The 23,298-nt window shown below is 40.4% G+C and overlaps 1 protein-coding gene across 10 annotated transcripts in view; it reads left to right on the forward strand.

Annotated features, from left to right (window-relative positions):
- anks1a (ankyrin repeat and sterile alpha motif domain containing 1A) overlaps positions 1–23,298 on the forward strand; it is a 264,470-nt gene that overhangs the window by 71,171 nt on the left and 170,001 nt on the right. For all 10 annotated transcript variants that reach the window (XM_033042379.1, XM_033042380.1, XM_033042386.1 and 7 more), the window contains 5 exons: positions 7,663–7,959; positions 10,161–10,236; positions 13,733–13,834; positions 15,364–15,453; positions 19,080–19,246. In XM_033042379.1, coding sequence (XP_032898270.1) covers positions 7,663–7,959; positions 10,161–10,236; positions 13,733–13,834; positions 15,364–15,453; positions 19,080–19,246 — 732 coding nt within the window. The remainder of the gene's footprint in view (positions 1–7,662; positions 7,960–10,160; positions 10,237–13,732; positions 13,835–15,363; positions 15,454–19,079; positions 19,247–23,298) is intronic.

Raw genomic sequence — 23,298 nt, forward strand, 5'->3', positions numbered from 1 at the left:
GACCCTTGTCCAGCCAAGCCTCAGACTGTTGCACGCCCTTCAGCGGTCCACTCCACCATTGAGGTACTACACTCCCTCCCGCCGCTGGTCAGCTTTCTGGACCTCCATCCGACTCCTTCCAATGTTGCCGGGCCTGCTGGTGGCCTTGGTTGCGGCCTGCCGGGACACTCCTGCTGCATGACTTGCTGGGACACTCCAGCTGCACGGCTCCTTATGAGCAAGGGCAAATTATGTACAAAATTTAAATTTCCTTCCTCAGTTTTCCTGTTTTTCCCTCCTCAATGTCGATACCTGACTGCAGCTCTTTGGTTGTGAGTTGCCATGTGGTACCTTGGTCCATTAACTGTTCCTCATGAGTCTGAAGAACAAAATGAGTAACTCAACGGGTCAGCCTGCATCCATGGGGAACATGGATAGGTGGCGTTTCGGGTGGGCATCCTTCTTCCGAATGATAGAATGATTTTCGCTGGGTGGTGGGGGGGGGGATTTAGAAAGCTGGAAGAGATGATGTCTGGGACAAAGCGTGGCAGGTAATAGGTGAACACAGGCGGGCGGGGGGGGTGTTGATTGTCTGATGGTTGGTCAAAGGCTTGCATGTGTTCACCTTTTATCTGCTATGCTTTGTCCTGCTCCTTATCTTTTCCAGCTTTCTTTTCCACATTGTGTTTGAAGAAGGCCCTGACCTGTTCATATTCTCCAGCGATGCTACCTGACCTGCTGAGTTACTCCAGCACTGTGTGTTACTTTTGTAAACCAGCGTTTGCAGTTCCTTATTCCGACACTATCTGCATTTGGTAAGTATGACCTCGTGACATGTTCAAGTAAATACAGTAATCAGTAACCATATAACAATTACAGCACGGAAACAGGCCATCTCGGCCCTACAAGTCCGTGCCGAACAACTTTTTTCCCTTAGTCCCACCTGCCTGCACTCATACCATAACCCTCCATTCCCTTCTCATCCATATGCCTATCCAATTTATTTTTAAATGATACCAACGAACCTGCCTCCACCACTTCAACTGTAAGCTCATTCCACACAGCCACCACTCTCTGAGTAAAGAAGTTCCCCCTCATGTTACCCCTAAACTTCTGTCCCTTAATTCTGAAGTCATGTCCTCTTGTTTGAATCTTCCCTATTCTCAAAGGGAAAAACTGATCCACATCAACTCTGTCTATCCCTCTCATCATTTTAAAGACCTCTATCAAGTCCCCCCTTAACCTTCTGCGCTCCAGAGAATAAAGACCTAACTTATTCAACCTTTCTCTGTAACTTAGTTGTTGATACCCAGGCAAGATTCTAGTAAATCTCCTCTGTACTCTCTCTATTTTGTTGACATCCTTCCTATAATTGGGCGACCAAAATTGCACACCATACTCCAGATTTGGTCTCACCAATGCCGTGTACAATTTTAACATTACATCCCAGCTTCTACACTCAATGCTCTGATTTATAAAGGCTAGCATACCAAAAGCTTTCTTTACCACCCTATCTATATTGAATTTGAATTTGATAGAATTTATTGCCACACAACCAGGGTTGGTGGAATTTTGGGTTGTCAGCAGCGGTACAATAATAAAGAACACACAACCACAATAAAAATGTAACACAAACATCCACCACAGCATTCATCACTGTGGTGGAAGGCACAGAACTTGGCCAGTCCTCCTCCATTTCCCCACGTGGTCGGGACCTCCACCCTCCGCAGCCGTTGCTGCGGGCGTCCAGATGGTAAGGGACAAAGTCAAAGGCAAGGTAAGTCCAGGATCGGCTCTTCCCCACCGGAGACCGCGGCTTCAGGCTGGTGTAGGCCGCAGGCCGGCGGTCGAAGATTTAAGATTCCCGCCGCGCCGCAGCCAGAAGCACCGCAGACCGCAGGGCCGGCGGTCGAAGCTCCCCTCCAGTGGTGATGGTAAGTCCATGCCGGACCCGCGGTAGAAGTTGGCCGCGGGCCGGCAGTGATGGCTTCTTCTTCCCCCGGGTCCCCCACAAGGGATCCTGGGCTGTAGACGCCGCGCCAGCTGGAGCTGTGCAGACCGCGGCTTCAGGCTGCCGGCTGCCCCGGGCCAGCGAAACGGAGCGCTTCCCTCCAGCGAGCCCCAGCGAGGGCTCACCCGCTCCACGCCGAGAGTCCACGCTGCGCCCGCCGCTGAAGCCCCGGGCGCGTCTCCGGGAAAGGCCGCGCCGATCCTTGCTGTTAGGCCACGGGGGAGGCGACCTGGAAAAAGTCGCCTCTCCGTGGAGGAGGCGGCCGAAACGGTTTCCCCCTTACCCCCACACCACCCCCCACACAAAAACACAGAGAAACATCAAAAACATACTTTAAAACATACTAAAAAAATAAAGAAAGTTGGAAAAAAAACTAACGCGTGGCTGACAGGCTGCTGCCACTGCAGCGCCCCCTACCCCTGAGATTCCACCTTCAAGGAACTGAACGGTTATTCCCAGATCCCTCTGTTCAACTGTATTCTTCAATTCCCTACCATTTACCATGTAGGAATGCAAACATTAACAAAAAAAATTTCAGCTTAATGATTGAAAGTTGAATTTGATATTTCCTTCATAACTGTCAAATAGAACAACAGTGAAGTTGGTTTAGCTCAAACAATGATGGAACGTATTTTAACTCCGAGCAAAATTAAAATTACCATGTGTTGAGAAAAGATAGCAGGAAACTTAATGCGTTCATCATAGCTTAATGTTTTGAATTTTTTTATTTCTTTGGAAGAATTTAAACATGTTTGACGTGATTAATTAATGATTTAAAAATATTGTTTACTGGGTAGAAAATAGCACCTTTTCAAATAAAGTGTGCCACAAATGTTTTCTAGCTGGTTGAATGAAATGCTTTGCCTCTTGCACTGGTCTACCCTGTCAGTTCATCTGTGCACAGGTTTCTAGAACCAGCAATGCCAAAACCAAGTTAGCCAGATTTTTGGTAACAAATAAGGGATAAATATTAGTTTGGGCCCTGGGAAGAATTTATCAGCTGTTTTACAAGGTCATGCCATCTGATAGTGTATCCATCTCATGGAGCAGATAGGGCCGTAGTTTAACATCTGAAACAAAAGACAAGACCTCCAGCGCTGTTTGCTCAGGATTGTTATCTGACATCAGAGATACAATCCTTGTCCCTGCGTGTAAAGGCATTGAAATAAAAATAGAATTGTACTTGATGCTTTTAAGTAGCAAATATTGTAGCAGGCTTGACAGCGATGAATAGGTTGGTGGATTGCAATAAGAAGGTTAGGAGAAGTGACTGAAAGCAGGCTTGAATAATTGCCACTGAGGTGAAAGAGAGAATTATGACAGAAGAGTTTTGTGAAATTTGTAAACATTTGGGTGAGAAAGAGGAACATTGTAGATAGAGCCAAATGAGTTTAAGAAATCTGTTTGATTTAAATGAAGAACCAGAGAATAAAACTTTGTTCATGTTTAAGAAAACACATCATGTCATTTCAAAGTATTTTTAATTTATTTTGTCTGAGGGATCTAATAATTAGATGTAGAGCACATCCTTTGCCACGTGTGAAGTGCCAGATATTTTCCTTGTCCCAGAAAGCAACATATATAGAAAGTGTCTGAAGAAGGATCTCGACACGAAACATCACCTATTCCTTTTCTCCAGAGATACCATATGACCCCCTGAGGTCCTCCAGCTTTTGTGTCTATCTTCAGCTTAAATTAGTATCTGGTTCCTTCCTACACATGTAGAAAGCGTTGTTCACCACAGCCCAAGCTCTTGTTCTGGGAGCTTGTACAGCTGCTGATGTTACTACAGCCCATCTGTGAAGCTGAATGCTTGCTATGCTGCATGCTTTGGAGGTAGATACCCTGCAGCTCAAGATAGGAAAGGAAGTAGAGAGAATCCAGGGAACTATCGCGTCAGTGGTAGAGAAACTATTGGAGAGAATTCCTTGAGATAGGATTTACTCCCATTTGGAAGAGTATGGACTAATTGGGGATAGCCAGCATGGCCTTGTACACTGCAGATCAGTCTCACTAACTTGTTTGAATTATAGATAGGGTGATTATGGAGGCATAATTGCTAGGGACATTGAATATTAGTCAGTGCATCATGATGCAGTTCTATAGGACTTTGCAGTGGGTGTATTGCCTGCAGTTCTGGTCACCCCATTCATTACAGGAAAGATGTGGAAGCTTTGGAGAGGGTGTAAAAGAGGGTTACCAGAATGCTGCCTGGATTAGAGGATTCCATCTTGAGGGAGGTTGGATAGACTTGGATTGTTTTCTCTTGAATGTCAGAGGTTGAGGGCAGAATTGGTAGAGGTATATTAAATTATCATAGGCATAGATAGGGTAGAGAGTCAGTACCTTTTCCCCAAGGATGAAATGTCCAACCTTACAGCATAGCTATAAGGTGAGAGGAGGAAAGTTTAACGGAGATAGATGCTCGGGGCAATTTTTTTACACAGTGGGTGATGGGGCTGTGGAATGCATTGCCAGGCGTGGAGGTTGATACGATAGTGGCATTTAAGAAACGTTTAGATAGGCACATGGAAGTGCAAGAAATAGAAGGATATGGTTCATGTATAGGCAGATGAGATCATTTCAACTAGGCATCATATTTGGCATAAACACTGTGGGCCGAAGGGCCTGTCCCTGTGCTGTACAGTTCTATGTTCTAAATAGAAATAAGAAGTCTCAGGCTGAACTAGAGCCAGGGAGAGTACACAAGAACTTAAATGTTTATTGTCCATACACCATCAATCTACTAAATGTATTAAGAAAAAGCTGATGCGCTGCACATGGATTTCATGTAAGATTGTGATGTTGGCTAATAATAAGGACAAATATTTTCTAAATATTCCCAGATGAATTAGAATCAAAGCTCGCCAGACAAAGCTAATTGAACAATCAGAAACCTTTACAATGAAAATGTCTCAGCAGCAATCAAGGTTTATTCTTGTGAGGGTGAAGGGTTGGGAGTTTAAAACGGATGCCTCCAAAATGACTGAAAGGATGAAAGAAATAGAGCAGCACAGGCGAGAATATGATAAATGACAGATTGTGGGTACACGAGAACCAGGTTGGTTCGAGAAAATGTAGAGAGTTTTCTAAGAAAGGAAATGAAAAACATATTAAAAAAGGGTAGCTTATGTAAAAGAATCCAAAAACATAATTTTGGTGTGCTATGAGGAAGAGAGTTGAAGAGACATGAAGCCTTTCAGAGAAAAAAAAATAATTACTCGTGGAAACTGGATATGGGTGTATTTAAAAAAAATTTTTTTTTAATGTTTTAAATTATGAAGGAAGATGGTGTTCCTGGAGTAATCTGATGTAGTTTGGATGAACTCAATATTGATGGAGGTGATACTAGCTACACCTAAAAAGGAAAAATGACCTGGTCCACATGAAATGCCACCCATACTGCCAAGGAAAGTAAGGGAGGGAATTGCAGAGACCCTGGCAATAATCTTCTAAACTTTTATGTATCTGGAGTGGTGACCAGAAAGTTGCAATACAGTATGTTTATTCAAAAAGGGTGTAAAGATAAACTCAAACACATGTTTTGGTTTATCCAAGAAGACACAGAAAGCCAGGTGGAAGTAGGCAGAAAGCTGGCAAATTAATTTTAACATTAGGAAATGTGAAATGTTACATTTAAGAATAAGAAGCAATTTAAACCCGAGGGCACATTGCCAAAAGAACAAAGAATGAGAGTTACTGAAATGTCATTGGGTCGTGAAATGTCATTGGTCTTGACATAATTATGTAGTTCACTGCAGAAAGGCATTAAGAAGACACTTAACATTACATAACTTTTCTCTTGTCCCAATTATTTCATTTGCTGATGGTACATGCAGCTACACGTCAATTTTATATTTGCTTTGGAAGTACTTTCATGGTGGAATTAATCATGTTTTCTCACACACGTGGCATTTAAAATCACCACCTGAATTTACATTTATGTGCTTTCATAGGCAGGACAGGATTGAACAATCACTGAATATAGACTGATACCAATCACTACAGTCACTCATGGTGAAATGCAAATCAATTTTTGTTATTGATTATCACTAATTAATGATCTTTTTTTGTGGATTTAACAGTGAACCAACAAGATGTAATTTAAAATGTACTAGGGAAAATAAATTTGTTTGAATTATTTTAATTTTATTTTATACTCTAGATTGTTGTAATTTAGCATATCTGATTTTTTTTCATGAATTTCTAGGATAATGTTAAGCTTTTGAAAGAAACCTGTCACATTGTTTATATATGTTGTGATTGTGTATATATATGTGTATATAAATGTGAATATTTATGTGACTGCATTTTCATTTCTGTGTGGCTGGTTTGCAAATAACTTCATGGCTTACAGTATTTATTTATCATATAAGTTAAGCTTAGAATACATTGTTGTTGTGATGATGGTTTAAAAATGTTTAACTAAGATGCAAATGGTATGTCCTGTGAGGTGGTCAGCCATAATGTAAGAAATAATCTGTTTTCAAAGTTGACAAGTTGCACGTCAAACACTGAAACATTGATAATTGAGATGCAAAATGTTGCTTTCTGTTCTGTTTACTAAACAACCAGATGCTCTCTGGCATATTGGCTCCTTCGGTTTCAAAGTTTTGAACTTTAAATCAGACAGATCAAAGATTGTTCAAAAATTGGAGGCGGTGCCCAGCTACCTCTACTTCCACCTCTATCTTTCAACTTGGCTAAAAGCTGTAAACTGCAATGTTTTCCTTTTATATGGTGTAATGTCATGTTCTGCGAATGCTCACTGGGCATTTTACTATGTGAAAGGTGTTGTGCAAATATGGTTTATTGTTAATTTATTAGAGAAACTTTTTTTCTGGTCAATATCTATCATGCTGAAAACTGACAATGAATAAAGCCGGACATTTTTGTTATAGCATCATTCCAATTATCTTATTGTGTTCCTATGTTGAATTTTAGATTAATTAGCATATATATATATATGTAAGGCACCACCACATACTAAAATGTCTTGATGTTTGCACATATTAACTTTAAACAGTTTGATTAAATCCTCCACTTAATCAAATTTGGCACTGATTTATAATACTTTGCTTTTCTATCTTCACTGTTCAGCTGTACTTTTTAATTAAATAGGTGATTTGTTTGGGAATTAATGCACAAGACTTAATACTTCCTTGGCTTACAAAACCTGAACAATTTCCGTCACCTTAATGCATGGAGTTAAATTTGCCAGAAACTTGTTGCTTGGAAAAGCGCGCATTGGTATTGTGTTTACTTTAATATAGTTTGTCGTCTCCAATGTGAAATGGTAACTGTCTTTATTGTGTATCTGCTTTCAATAAAAATAACTCTTCCTTCTACTTTCATTGCTTTTAATAATAAGGTATCTATCGTCCTCTGCTTTGGAACGTTGCGTAACATTTCAAGATATATCAGTGTTTTTGTATGAAGTAATTAATTTAAAAAAAACATAAGAATAGCATATTTATTTTTGTGTTTTCCTTGTTCTTCAAATAATAATTAAAACTTTCCACATGATCATTGTTAATTTTATTGAAGGAATTGGACGTCAGACACGTGGTAAAATAATGCAGGGATTTGAAGTGCCATTCATTAGTTCATTCTAAATAATATACAATTCTAATATCGTACCCTGTTTCATTTTGTCATCCCTTTTGTGACAGAACAATGACAATGAGACGGCCTTGCACTGTGCAGCACAGTATGGTCACTCAGATGTTGTAAAAGTTCTTCTTGAGGAGCTCACAGATCCTACAATGAGAAACAACAAATTTGAAACTCCACTGGACCTGGCTGCATTGTATGGGAGGTTGGAGGTAGTGAAAATGCTGTTAATTGCACATCCAAATCTACTGGGCTGTAACACCAAGAAGCATACACCGTTGCACTTGGCAGCAAGAAATGGGCAAAGAGCAGTTGTGCAAGTCCTTCTGGAAGCAGGGATGGACATTAACTATCAGGTAATAGCTAGGATGCCACAAGTAAGGGCACGCAACACCAATCGTGATTTTTGTTGTTACTTTTTGCTCCAGTCCTTGAAATGTGGCTAAAGTGGGTTTGATTTATAGCTTATTATTCACTTTAAGGAGTAATTATTTTTTCAGATTGGTAAACACTCAACTTTTCATGCTTGCAACATATCATTACTGGGCTTGTTAAAAAGGACATGATTCTGTGGGTTAAAGGGTGCATTAAAAAGTGATGCCTGATGGAGATTTTGAGTAGGTATTGGCCGTGGTGCATGACATTTTTTTTTAAAGTTAATGGTATATTTGATAGGATACAACCTTGACTAGGACATCACATTTGAAGCTCTAAAAACTTGCAGTGTAGCTCGTATGTCCCCAGGTTTGTTTATCATTCCTTATGATTGCACGTGTATTAGACTTCCAGGCTCTCTGAAGACAGGACATCTCTCCATCTTCTCAGGCAGAAACCCCCTAGTACAGTGTTGGAAAATTATGTTGTATTGTGCCAATACTTAGTCCCATGTTTCAAATTAGAACCTTCTCCAAACACAGCATACTTCCTCGTTTTAATAAATGTAGGCCGTTTTATTTTTTTTTAAAGTATATGTGAGCTTTTGGCAACTGCTTCATTCACTGCTGAGTCAGCAAGCCAATGAATTAATACTACCTGCAAAGCCAAAGAGCGCTTTGACTTAGATGGCATCAGGAGTCGGCAGAGACTGTTGGATCTGGTGGGTGAACAGAAAAAAACTCTGAAGAATCGGTATCAAAATTTGTCAGAAAATAAATATCAAAGGAAGGGTGCTAATACTAGTGGAAATGTGGAGATCTAGTTGGCAGCAATAGGAGGCTAGAAGTGGCATTTAGTGATGTTGAGAGGTTGACATGAGGAAGATCAGCAGTTTCAGTTAAAACTGGAAGCCACGGTTAAAGAAGCGTGGAAAAACAAAGCATGGTCAGCCAAAGTATAGAGTACCAGTTAGAGTATTGAGTAGGGAGAGGTTGAGCAGAATCAGACTCTATTCCTTGGAGTGCAAGAGGATGAGGGATGATCTTATCAAGATGTACAAACTCATGAGAGGAATAGATTGGGTTAATGCTCAGTGTAGGGGAATCCAAAACCAGAGGAGATAGGTTTAAGGTGAGCGGGGAAAGATTTAATAGGAATCTGATGAGTAATTGTTTTACACAAAAGGTGGTGAGTGTATGAGGCACATACTTTCACAACATTTAGAAAACATTCAGCCAGGTACATGGTTAGATAGGTTTAGAGGAATATGGTCCAAACAGAGGCAGGTAGGACCAGTGTGGATGGGGCATGCAGTAGGTGTGGGCAATTTGGGGCGTATGGCCTGTTTCCATGCTGTATGATTCTGAGTTGGCGAGTAAGAGAGTTGTTTCAAGCCAAGTGAATTTCATCATCCAGTATTGGAAATGAGTTCTGCAGTGCCATGAAAGAAAAGAACAATCACAAGGATTTATTGCAATATTTTGTAAAACTAAGATTATGACTAAATTGTAACAGCCGAGTCGTTTTGAAGTTTGATAGATTTTCCACTCGTTAATAAAGTTCACTTGTTAACCTGGAGTCCGTTAGATCCTTGAAAAACTGTCATTTAATTGTGGTTTTATTAAACATGCAGTAAATGCAATGGTATGTTCTCCCCATCAAGTAAGGTTGATTAACTCTTTCCTGACTGCTATCTGTAAATTGTGTTGGGGTTCAAGTCTATGCTGTTTTGTTGATAAATCAAAGTGCGATTGAAGTGATTTTGAGAGACAAAATCCAGGATAACAGTGAGTTTTAGATTGATTCTCTTTGCTGACCTAATCTCAATTAAGTTAGTTCTGATATTTTACAGTTTGTTTCTCACTCCAGGCCAGGGGGGTTAAAAATTGAAAAGAAAAGTCTAATGGCTTTAAAAGGATCCCAAGTGGGTATTGTGTATAAAATTGGGTGGGAAATGTGTTGTTCTGTTGGCTGCTTCAGTTGACTAATCAAATGACTAATGATTGGCTATCTAAGTAAGGTAAGGATCACTGGAGGGAAAATAAAAAAAGATGTAAACAAACTTAGTTGTGTTTTTAACGTGTGAAAAATTGACTAAGTAGTTTGCAAAGAATCTGCAACAATAGAAATGGTTTAAATTGAGAACAAAATTGTTGATTTTTTTCACTTTCCTAATCTTCAGACAGAGAAGGGCAGTGCACTTCATGAAGCTGCATTATTTGGAAAGACAGATGTGGTCCACATACTCTTTGCATCCGGTAAGTTCTTGATTTCATGTTTCTGAAACCAGAGTTATCAAAATGAAGATGTTTATTGAACTGTTGCTGATGTTTATCATGCACATAAATAATACCAGGCCCTATAAATGATAAAGTGGAAGTAAATCCTTACCACTGTGTTGTCCTGCTAGTTTCACTGTTTGTATTAGGCTGTGGGCAGAGCATCAAAAATGTGTCTAGAAATAGGATTTCGTGACCCAAGTCACCAAACCACATGAAATTTTCACATATTGTGTAAAAAAAATTATATAAATCACCCCTGAAACTCGATACGAAGAAGACTTGCACATTTTTATTAAATTAGAGAAAAACCGGAAAAAATTCGGGTAATTTTTAGTCCAATCAAAGCACGTTTAACATTGATTTGTCTGCCAGTTGGCCAATCACGAGCTTTGTTTCAGGCTAGCACACAAAATGGCTAAGGGGGCTTCACAGATGCCTGTTTTACTGGAGATTCCGATTTGTTGTTCTGTGGAATAAATGTCGTGGAAACTTGCAGCAGGTAATTGTATTTAGTGGGAAAAGCATTAAAAAGGCTGAAGAAAGTGCTGCTAAGTTGAGAAAGTGGAAGAAAACCTTGAAAGCAAAGTCCCTGCTGAGGTCCTGGAACACAAAGATTAAGACAGCCAGGGACCAACTCTAACTAAAAGGTAAGATCTAAAGTCTGAATTTATGAAAATCTATCTGTATGGAGTTTAATTAATTTAATTGCCCCCTTTTATAATGTGAATAAATTCATTCATTCACTTACTTCATTCATCCACTTACTTCATTCATTCATGAAATTGAGGGCCTAAACTATATGTTTCAATAACACAGTCAATTAAACATTGTCACTAATGCCAGCCTGTTGTAGAGTAATAAGTCTTTAACAGCTAATCTCTGAGCTGCCTGCGAAAACTTACAGGGAAAAAGTGCTCCGATCGCAGGACATAGGTACTCGCGGTAAAGTGAAGCCGTGGTCTCAATTAATAAGTGGCCGATTCGCGAACGCAGAGCCGCTGATCATCTCCGCGGGCGGGCAGGGGGGGGGGGGGGGGAAGGCTGTACATAGTGCCGTCTATAGCGGCCATTTCAGACCCCGACAACGGGAGAAAAACGGAGGGATATCTGACCATTTCTCACTGTAATGGAAGCCTATAAATAGCGATCGATATCCCTCCGTTTTTCTCCCGTTATCGGGGTCTGAAAACGACCGCTATAGACGACACTATGTACAGCCTCCCTCCCCCCCCCTGCCCGCCCGCGGAGATGATCAGCGGCTCCGCGTTCGCGAATCGGCCGCTTATTAATTGAGACCACGGCTTCACTTTACCGCGAGTACCTATGTCCTGCGATCGGAGCACTTTTTCCCGGTAAGTTTTCGCAGGCAGCTCCGAGATTAGCTGTTAAAGACTTATTACTCTACAAGAGGCTGGCATTAGTGACAATGTTTAATTGACTGTGTTATTGAAACATATAGTTTAGGCCCTCAACTTCATGAATGAATGAAGTAAGTGAACGAATTAAGTAAGTGAATGAATGAATTTATTCACATTATAAAAGGGGGCAATTAAATTAATTAAACTCCATACAGATAGATTTTCATAAATTCAGACTTTAGATCTTACCTTTTAGTTAGAGTTGGTTCCTGACTGTCTGAATCTTTGTGTTCCAGGACCTCAGCAGGGACTTTGCTTTCAAGACTTCCATCACTTTCAACACTTCCATCAACTTAGCAGCACTTTCTTCAGCCTTTTTAATGCTTTTCCCACTAAATACAATTACCTGCTGCAAGTTTCCATGACATTTATTCCACAGAACAACAAATCGGAATCTCCAGTAAAACAGGCATCTGTGAAGCCCCCTTAGCCATTTTGTGTGCTAGCCTGAAACAAAGCTCGTGATTGGCCAACTGGCAGACAACTCAATGTTAAACATGCTTTGATTGGACTAAAAAATACCCGGGATTTTTCCGGTTTTTCTCTAATTCAATAAAAATGTGCAAGTCTTCTTCATATCGAGTTTCTGGGGTGATTTATATAATTTGTTTTACACAATATGTGAAAATTTCATGTAGTTTGGTGACTTGGGTCACGAAACTGCAGAATAAAGCTCCTCGGCCCACAGCCTATATCCCTTTGTTATCACTTTTTCCACAGCCAACAATGGACCATAGTGGGCTCCACCTTTCCAGGGTCATTGGTGCTGGCTCTGATTTGTTCTATACCTTTTCTTATCTCTACTTTCCTTCTCCCCGACTCTCAGTCTGAAGAAGGGTCTTGACCCGAAATGTCACGTATTCCTTCTCTCCAGGGATGCTGCCTGTCCCGCTGAGTTACTCCAGCATTTTGTGTCCTATCTTCAATGTAAGCCAGCATCTGCAGTTCCTTCCTACATCATTCACACCAGACTGACCTTGGTTTTTATAATAGCCAATACTTTGTTTCTCATAGTAACGTGGAAACCTCTGTATTCTTTGTTGTGCTATTAATCCACTGCTTGCCTTTTTGCAGTTCTTTAATTTATTATTCCAACAATTTAGCTCCAGATATTCCACCCAAAGTTATATCAAACTGATTGGGGGAAAAAAACAGTTTTTATTTTCACTGGGAACTATGTTAGCTGTTCTGTTGAAGTGTGTACAGGTGTTGTGATGCTATACAGTATGGAAACATTCTGTTTGGGCCATCGTGTCTGTACCATCAACTCCGTATTTATACTTGCTGTACAAAAATTTCATTCTCAGATCATTCTCAGATAATTTTAACAAAATCTAAATTTTGTGGGACTTTAGTTCTGTTGATTATGCACATCCAGCTGTTCAAAAGCTTCCTTTATATCACCACACTTAGGCGCTCTTATGTATTTTCTTTCTCGGTATTTTGATGGTGTTTACCAGATTTCAGCTCTTGGAACTTTAGCGAACATCAAATGTTGATGTCTCAACACAATCTTAGCTTTTTTTTGAATGTTTTTGGAATTTAAAACCATTTATTCATGTGGCCACCAAAGTCATCATTTTCCAAGGGAGTTTTTATACATTTTCTTTGTATAAGATATTGATGTAGTGCGATCTAATCAGAAACTTTATAATGATCAGCCAATTTTACTGTACTATTATGATATAATGTGATTATTTTGTATGTATTGTTGTATGAAGTGTTGGAGAGCTAATTGTATGAAGTGTTGGAGAGCTAATGTTTCAAGCTGCTCATTATTCATATCAGAAGTCAACTTGTTGAAAAAATCTACCTTGTTGGAACATATAGACACAATGGTTGTTTTATTTGAAAATTGTGCAATTCTGCACTGTGAAATTTAATGTATAGAGTTGTTGCCATGTCTACTTTGGGCTGCAGTGGAGAAATGAATTGCTTCCCTTTACAAAGGTAAATATACTACTTCTAATGGATGATGCTTGACAGTTTAGTTTGATAGCATTATATAAGTTGTGGTCACATGCTTTCTAATGAACAGCACTTTGTTTTGACAGATATTGATGTTAATATTAAAGATGTGCGTGGGAAGTCAGCACTAGAAATTGTGCAAGAACATCCAGCTCAGAAGAGTAAGGAAATAGCAATTCTTATTCAAGGTACAAAACCTTTATTCTTGGTAATATCTTAGGCTAATTGTTTTCAATTAACTTTACGTTGTCAAGAATCTTGCCATTTGTTGTTGGGAGTGGGGGTGTAGAATGATATCTCCAATGCATTTATTTGCTGTGCTATTTGGTATTGACTGGTGTTGAATCGTGATTAACTAATCTTAAATAAAAATAGAAGTTACTGGAAACACTCAGCTGGCCAGACATTGTGGAAAGAGTAACAAAGGGAATACTTCAGGTCAAAGATTCTTTGTCAGAACTGGAAAAATGAGAAAAACAAATTATTGCACATTTCAGCGAGGGAGCCAAGTGGAGCGTTATGTGTGGCTCTTAGGATGTGATGAGAACATGCCTTGAAGTGCTGGATAGTTTGGACATACCTATAATTCTGGGTAAATGCAAATTGTGGAATATCTGTTGGAATCTACATGTAGTGGGTTGGAGCCGGAGATATGCTGAGAGAGATGTAGCTATCAGTGTTTTTATAGCACTACTATGCTTTTATAAATCTGATTGTGTTTGCAGTTTCGTCTAGTGGTTACATGTTTTGTGTGAAGCAACAGGACACCAAATGTGCATTGGTTTGAGTTTTGTCATGCTTTGTCATTGTCATACAGCTTGAATGTTCTTTTCCATAAGTCGGCAGCAATTGTGCACTGAATTTGCATTGATTTGAAAGCTAGTATCGGCATCTATCACTGAAGTGACCTGAAAGCCAATGCTACCTTTAACCTAAAAAATATTGTTTGATAATCTCATTCACCATTAAGTAACAACAGGCAAGAGGAGTATATCACGTTGCGGAGGAAAAATTATTTCCAAGCCAGTTGTGACTCCCTCCCAGCTGCCAACCCATGAAGATGATGATGAAGAAGGATCTAGACCCGAAACGGCATCCATTCCTTCTATCCAGAGACGCTGCCTGTCCCGCTGTGTTACTCCAGCATTTTGTGTGTCTATCTTCGGTGCTAACTGATGAAAATACTTTGACAACTTTAACTGAGTCTCGGCATGTGTGGCTTCCACCATCCAAAAAAGATGCAAGCAGATGTGAGGATGTGAAGAATGCTTTAATTTTCCATGCTTCAGTGGTGAGGAGAATAGTTAATTCCAAGACATCGGCAAGAGATACATAATTTTAACTTCTTGTCATACATTATTGTATGCCATTACCAAACAGAACACAGTTTGATTACTAAAGCTTCACATTAGCCTCTCTAAATGCAAATGACAACTTCAACATGTTTTGTAAACTAAATTCAAACGTTTTAATTGATTTCAGCTATCAAAGTTTGAGCTCTCTTTTGCGAAATATTCATGGTTTGGACTGATAAATTTGGGTTTTATCAGTCTTTTAAAAAATTGTAGTTTGGTTTTAAACAAAGTTAAGGAAGAATTAAGTTGATCATATAAAGTAAAATAATTTACACAGGATTTTTTTTTACAGGTGGTATATGCTAATTATTTGACAGTTGCTTGATGAGTGGCCAGTTACTTTTTCATTTTTCCTTCCACAGATTATATAGCAGGAAAGGAAAACCTAAGGTACACAGAAAATGCTGCTCCAGTATCCAAAACTCACCTTTTTTCCATTCCTGAACCAGTTGGTAAGGACAAATATTTGTTTAATATATTATGAAATATTCATTATGTATTTGAAATTACATTTAATGAACAACTCATAGAAACATAGAAAATAGGTGCAGGAGTAGACCATTCGGCCCTTCGAGCCTGCACTGCCATTCGATATGATCATGGCTGATCATCCAACTCAGTATCCCATCCCTGCCTTCTCGCCATAACTCTACCTTGTTCAATTAATGTATTTACACAAAAATGCTGGAGCAGCATCTATGGAGCGAAGGAAACAGGCAAAATAGATCAGTCTGAAGAAAGGTTTTGGCCCGAAACGTTGCCTATTTCTTTCGCTCCATAGATGCTGCTGCACCCGCAGAGTTTGTCCAGCATTTTTGTGTACCTTCGATTTTCCAGCATCTGCAGTTCCTTCTTAAACAAATAAATTAATGTATTTGATATGGCATCGAAGGTTACTTCGTATTTATTTTTCTCTTTTCCCCGGTGGTGGAAACAACTGGTCAAAGTACATTGCTCTGCAGTTTTTATTCATCAATAAATTGCAGAGAAGAATGTAAGAATAAAATTATGATTTTGGTCATTTTAATGATATATAGTGGGGCAGATCCAACTGGATTTGCTGGTAGGTAACTCAGAACTGGGGCTACATGCGAGTATAAGCTGAAGCATGGCCTTAACATCACGAGAGCACGTGGATAGCTGCACTTTACTCTTGCTGCAGACCACAGGCACATCAAATTCCAGTACAGGTGCACAACCTTTTATCCGAAAGCCTTGGGACCAGACACTTGTCGGATTTCGGAATTTTTCGGATTTCCGAATGGAAGATTTTTAGCGTAGATTAGGTAGGTAGCGCGGGCGGCTTGAAAAGTCTGGAGCGGCTGCCTCCTCCCCGGTGACCGGGGAATCATTGCATAAATGTTAGTCAGTTAGTTTGGAGGGATTTTATGGGGGGGGGGGGGGGGGGTGATGAAGGGGGAAACTAATTTTTAGTCCCCTACCTGGTCGGAGAGGCGGGGAGCGGGCAATGCCTTACCGGGTCGCCGTGCAGTAAGCTCCGGAGCGCTGTGGCCGCCGACTCCCAACATCGCGGAGCTGGGGGCTCCGTCCGGCCGCGGGCGGCGCCGGTTGGAGCTCCGACCCCGGCAACTCTACCCCTGGCTGCACGGCGCTCCAAATCCAGCGCGGCCCGCGGCCGGACGCCCGCAGCCCCAGCTCCGCGAATGTTGGGAGTCGGCGGCGTCGCAGCGCTGGGACACCAGCGGGGAGCGGGCAATGCCTTACCGGGTCGCCGTGCGGTAAGCTCTGGAGCGCTGTGGCCGCCGACATGTTGTGTTGGATTTGTTGGATTTGGAGCGCCGCGCAGGAGGCAGCCGCTACAGTAGTACAGACCTGGGTTGACCGTGGGTCGTTTCGGGTCATGTTTGGCGCCAAACGCGAGCTTTGGTGTGCAGACGACATCCTGGGAAAAATGGCCGGTTTTCGGAGTTTTTCGGTTTCCGGAACTCCGGATAAAAGGTTGTGCACCTGTACTCCATCTGGGAATTGTGCCTCCTGAACCTGTACAAGGGTAAATCTGGTGACAGGACTGTAATATAGGGGAAATTGTCCACTGAAGAAAGACAAGCAAAGCTTTGTGCTTGATTTAATTGAGTTGATTTGTTTACAATTGTGAGCAATTGTTAGATTTCAATGTTATTTTAAATAGATATCAAGTCATTTTAAATGTCTGTTAAGGACAGTCACTAATATTAGATAAAGTTGTTAGTTTTGATGATTGTTGAGCCCACGAATGAATCCTTCTGTCAAAGCCGTGGATGACTGTGCCCTGACCACAGTGGAAGAAACAACTGTAGGTCAGGACAAATGGCCAGTGAATTTGGAACGGGAAGATCAGCTCCAGTTTTTGTAATGCTTTGGTGCTCTCATTGCCTGTATTGATAATTGAACTGTGCACAGTGACACAGATCGTGGACTTTAGGAGGGCACATCATCCGAGGACGTACACACCATTGAGGATAAATGGGGATCCTGTGGATAGGGTGAGCTGTTTTAAATACCTGGGAGTCCACATCTCTGAGGATATGACATGGACAACACGCGCCTCAGCACTCGTGAGTAAGGCAAGGCAGCGCCTTTACCACCTCATGCAATTGAGGAAATTCAGAGTGTCTCCGAGGATCCTCCAGTGCTTCTACGCAGCGGCTGTGGAAAGCATCTTGTCCGGAAATATTACCACCTGGTTTGGGAATTGCTCTACCCAGGACAAGAAGGCTCTGCAGAGAGTAGTGTGTTCGGCCGAACGCACTATGGGAACTTCACTCGCCCCCCCCTGCAGGAACTATACATCAGGAGGTGCAACTCCAGGGCCAATAAGATCATGGGAGACCCCTTCCACCCCTGCAACGGACTGTTCCAGCTGCTACGGTCAGGCAAACGCCTCCGTTGCCATGCTGTGAGAACGGAGAGGTTGAGAAGGAGTTTCTTCCCAGAGGCCATTCGGACTGTAAACTCCAATCTCACCAGGGACTAACTTTACTGAACGTTTTTCCTTCCAATATTTAATATGTAAAAGAATATGTGTGTGTTTATGATTGTGTTTATAGTTTGTTTGGTTGTTTGTTTGTTTGTCTTTTTGCACAAAGTCCGCGAGCATTGCCACTTTTCATTTCACTGCACATCTCGTATGTGTATGTGACGAATAAACTTGACTTGACTTGATATAGTATCACCCATTTTATAATGGGTTGTGAATCCTGCTGAAACAACAGTGACAGTCGTACTATTTGATTGACTGTCTATGGTTTAGAGAGAAAGCAAGAGAAGTGAGACCAGTCATCTGCCACGATCCTTGTTGGGCTACTGAGTCATTGGAAATTATATCAAAAGACTTGGTAATACTCCCTACTAAACTGGAGAGAAACCAGAAGGCGACAGTTGCAAAGGAGCATTTAAGGAAATGTTAGTTTATTCCAAAACCTGAAGAAAAGGTGTGTCGATTGTATAGATATTGTCTTTTAAATATGATTTGCTGTTCACTGCATTGTCCATTTTTTGTTGCACTGTTTCCTGGGATTTAATTAACTTTCACGTAACCTCCACGTTTCCAAACAAAGTGTCTACTAGTAGATATTAGTCATCTTAGTAGCTAAAATTAATATTACTGGTAAGCCAAGCTAAGACTGACTATATATTCAAAGACGTCAGTACAAAGGAAGGACATACACAATAATTAAAATATGCAATCTTTTAAAGATGCCTGTGTGATCATTCTTAAGGTAACAGGCAAAGGAATGCATGAACATCGACAATCTTAAGTTATATGTGTTTTTATTTATTTTTTGTATATTATTTGAGGTTGGATGGGTGCCAGTGAACTTACTTGCATACCCCTGAGACAAATGAACAGGCAGCATATAAGGAATAAGGCTGCAGTATTCTTTTCATTGCTATATGTTTTCAATATAAGCTTTTGTGAAAAGCAAATAGATGTCTGCTGATAATGTAATAGATTGGTCTCTCTGGGTAGTGTTCTATTCGTTGAAGGCAGGTTATAATTTTACTTGAATTTGGCAGTAGATGTAGTTTATCTATTTGCGTTCCACTCACCTCTCTCCACCCCTTTTCCAACTTGAAGGTGAGGAACAATTGGAACTATGCAAGCTTATTACAGAATTTGAAACTCAGCAAGAAGAGGAATGCCCATATGAGGCATTGTGCAATGCAACATCACACACTATTGATGGGCCAGAAAGTTTGAAAGCACCAGATGTGGAAACGGGTTCAGTCCCTGAATTAATGATGGTCAGTATTAAAGCAATGTACTTACAGTTACTTTTATGTGGTGGTATGTAGTTAATTCCAATGATGCCTCCAGCAGCTACTTCGTGTTGTAATATTGTGATTTTCCATGGGTGCTCTTAAAGTATAAGAATGTAAATCTGCTGTAAATGTAAAATGAAATATGTGGATGACAGAAACAAATTGCATGCCTTTTTAATAGAATACATCAGAAATACTCCAAGACAATTGCAATTTTCTGCCACCCAGTGCAATTTCTCATAATTTTGTAGGTATTTTCAAAATGGCAATACCTCACATTGACTCATGGGCTGACTGAAATATCGTATTAAAAGCGCAAAGCCTTGCCTCATAGCAAACTTAATCTACTTTTGAAATGCAGTTTCAATTTTAATACTCTGATGTTAAAAGATAAGAATTGATTCACTATTATTGATTTACATTTCTCAAAATTAATATAATTTATAAATTATTTTTTTCCTTTGTTATGGCGGGAGTAATGCAGAGCAGGGTTATTTCAGGATAGACAGTCCAGTTCTAGTAGTGCGAGTCATCAAATATTACCAAGAAGATGGGAAAGTACAAGAATGCAGTTGGCTTTGAAATGTGTAAAACATTTCATCCTGTGTGTTGCGAAGAATCTGGAAAGCTTGTTTCTCGATGCACCCAACGTTTGTTAGAAACTTATACATAACTTTGCCTGTCGGAAGTATGATATCTCCTTTAAAATATTTTAATTAAACTTGTTGAAGTTCTTCAGAATCTACCATAGTGCTGTTGATCTCTGGTGTCTTAATTGTAGGAAATATTGCCATCTATTCAGCAGCAGAAGTTATGGTGATAACATGTCAGCAAGAATACACGTACATTGTTTGCAATTGTTAGCAAAATGTATTTGCGTACATGATATAACCAACCCTAGCTGGACAGAATTCTGCAGAATTTGCTGGTTCTATTTTGGGATATAATTCTTTGAAGTGATCATTGGCTTCAACCACAAAATCTCTAATTGTTATAGAAGGAAAAAACTTGCCAATCATTAGGCTTAAAAATATAAAAGCAAAGCTTGATTATCCTTGTTTGAAATCGTATGCATCTATGCAGTGTGAACTGCAAGGAGGATGCTACGAGGTGACTTGGATAGGTTGGGTGAGTGGCAGATGCATGGCAGATGCAGTATAATGTGGATAAATGTGAGGTTATTCACTTTGGTGGCAAGAACAAGAAGGCAGATTATTATCTGAATGGGGTCAGATTAGGAAAAGGGGAGGTGCAACGAGACCCAAGTGTCCTTGTCCATCAGTCACTGAAAGTAAGCATGCAGGTACAGCAGGCAGTGAAGAAAGCAAATGGCATGTTGGGCTTCATAGCCAGAGTACTTGAGTTTTCGAGCAAGGAGGCCCTACTGCAGTTGTACAGGGCCCTGGTGAGACCACACCTGGAGTATTGTGTGCAGTTTTGGTCTCCTAATTTGTGAAGGACATTTGTGTTATTGAGGGAGTGAAGCGTAGGTTCACCAGATTAATTCCCGGGATGGCGGGACTGACATATGATGAAAGAATGGATCGACTGGGCTTATATTCACTGGAATTTAGAAGGATGAGAAGGGATCATAGTAAAAACATAAAATTCTTCAGGGATTGGATAGGCTAGATGCAGGAAAAATGTTCCCGATTTTGGGGGAGCCCAGAACCAGGGGTCACAGTTTAGGAATAAGGGGTAGGCCATTTAGGATTGAGATGAGGAAAAACTTTTTCAGCCAGAGAGTTGTGAATCTGTGGAATTCTCTGCCACAGAAGGCAGTGGAGGCCAATACACTGGATGTATTCAAGAGAGAGTTAGATATAGCTTCGGGCTAACGGAATCAAGGGATATGGGGAAAAAGTAGGATCAGGGTACTGATTCTGGATGATCAGCCATGATCATATTGAATGGCAGGGCTGAATGGCTAAATTGGATAGATTCAAAACATTTAGCAACTCAGAATTGGGATTCCATGACATGTTGGGGTGAGAATTGTATTCTACCATTGTGTATTTGTAGGTCGTGGCATATTCCTTGCTTTTAATTATCATCAAGGTAGGGAACCAGCCTGGGTTCAATTTGAATTGCTTTACAGAAGTATAATTTAAAATGTCATGTAAACCTCGTAAATGGCAACAGAGCTGGAAAATTGCGTGCAGTTTTGGCATCAAATTATAGAAACGAGATTGCATTGCAGATTGAGTTTGGTTTCCTTGGAACTGAGGAGGGACACGAGCGAAGTATACAAACTGATGAGAGGCATAGTTAGAGCAGATGGTAAGAAACCTCTCCTTTGGTAGAGTTCTGAGGTCAGAGGGCATGGGTTTAAGGTGAGGAGAAAGGACTTTGGAGGCGATCAGAAGATTTTTTTCATCCAGAGGGTAGTTGGAATTTGGAACACTGAGAAGATGTTGGAGGCAGGTACTCTCATATTTAAGAAGCATCTGGATGAGCAGTTGAATTGCTGTTGCATTGAAATGTATGGACCAAATGCTGACAAAGATGGGTACTTGATGGTCAGCTTGGATAATGTGGGGTGAAGGACTGTGTTCTGGATTATATGAGAACATAATGGCTGCTATGTTTACCAAACAAGACACAGGGTTGCATCTTGCCAATGCTGATCCAGGCAGCACTCCCAAACACAAGGACTACATGGAGTTTAGTAAAGCATTTCCCAAGCATTATTTGGATAATGTAATCAAATGTGATTTTAAAACTGAATCCTGAAATTAATCGGATCAATTATAGTGTGCATATGGTAGGTTTTAGACTTACAGAGGGGAGTGTTTGATAGTTTTCTTTTAACTTACTGGAGGTTATGCAAGGATCAGTGCCAGACCTTCTGCTTGAAATATCGATCAATGATTTGGATGTAAATGTAGGTGGGCTAATTAGTAAGTTTGCAGAGATCACAAAAATTGGTTGCATTGTGGATAGCAGTGGAGGTTGTCAAAGGAAATAGATAAGTTGGAAAGGTGAGCAGAGAAATGGCAGGTGGAGTTTAATCCAGACAAGTGTGAGAGACTGCATTGTGGGAGGACAAATGCACGAGAGTAAACAGTAAATGACAGCACCAAGACGGACATTTATGTACTTTTACTCTGGTATTTTATTTCATTTTTCACATGTTTAAATTATAACGTTTTATTTCTAATTGTCCACTGCATATCGTGTTGTTACTTGCGAGCAAAGCACCAAGGCAAATTCCTTGTATGTATACATATTTGGCTAAAAAATGTATTCAATTCAATTCAGATGTAGCCCACAGCTCCCTGAAAATGGAAACACAAATAGATAAATAAGGCGTGCTGCATGCTTGCCTTTATTATAACATTTGGGAAGTCATGGTGCAGCTTTCTAAAATTTTGGTTAGGCATGTTTGAATTTTGTGTGCAATTTTGGTTGCTCGTTTGCAGGAAGGATGTGGAACCTTTAGATAGAGTGCACGAGGTTCATCAGGATGATGTCTGGGATGGAATATTTCAGTTATCAGGAGAGACTTGATCGGCTATGTTTGTTTACCTTGGAGCAGAGGAGGGACATGAGAATATACATGTGAGAGTCATAGTTAGAGTAGATGCTACAAAACTTTTCCCATGGTAGAGTTGTCTAAGATCAGGCAGCATAGGTTTAAAGTGAGGAGGAAGGGAAATCAGAATGTATTTCACCTAGAGGGTTGCTGGAATCAGGAACATTGTCTGAGATGAAGTTGGAGGCAGATAATCTCAGCATTTTAAGAATATTCTGGACCAGCACTTGAATTGCATAGGCACTGAAACAATGGATCATGTGCTGGCAAATGGAATTGGTATAGTTTGGTACTTGATGGTCAGAAGGGATATTGTGGGGTGAAGGGCCTGTTTTTATAAGAAAGCCACAATACTGCATCTTGTCAATGCTGCCTCAGCAACACTCCCAAACACATGGACTACATGGACTTCCATAAAGCATTTTCCCAAATATTACTTGGATTATATAAATCAAATATTTAAACTAATTCACTTTCCTGACTTTAGCAATTCTGTTCC

The sequence above is a fragment of the Amblyraja radiata genome, chromosome 24, assembly GCF_010909765.2.
Source record: "Amblyraja radiata isolate CabotCenter1 chromosome 24, sAmbRad1.1.pri, whole genome shotgun sequence".
In the NCBI taxonomy this organism is placed as follows: domain Eukaryota; kingdom Metazoa; phylum Chordata; class Chondrichthyes; order Rajiformes; family Rajidae; genus Amblyraja; species Amblyraja radiata.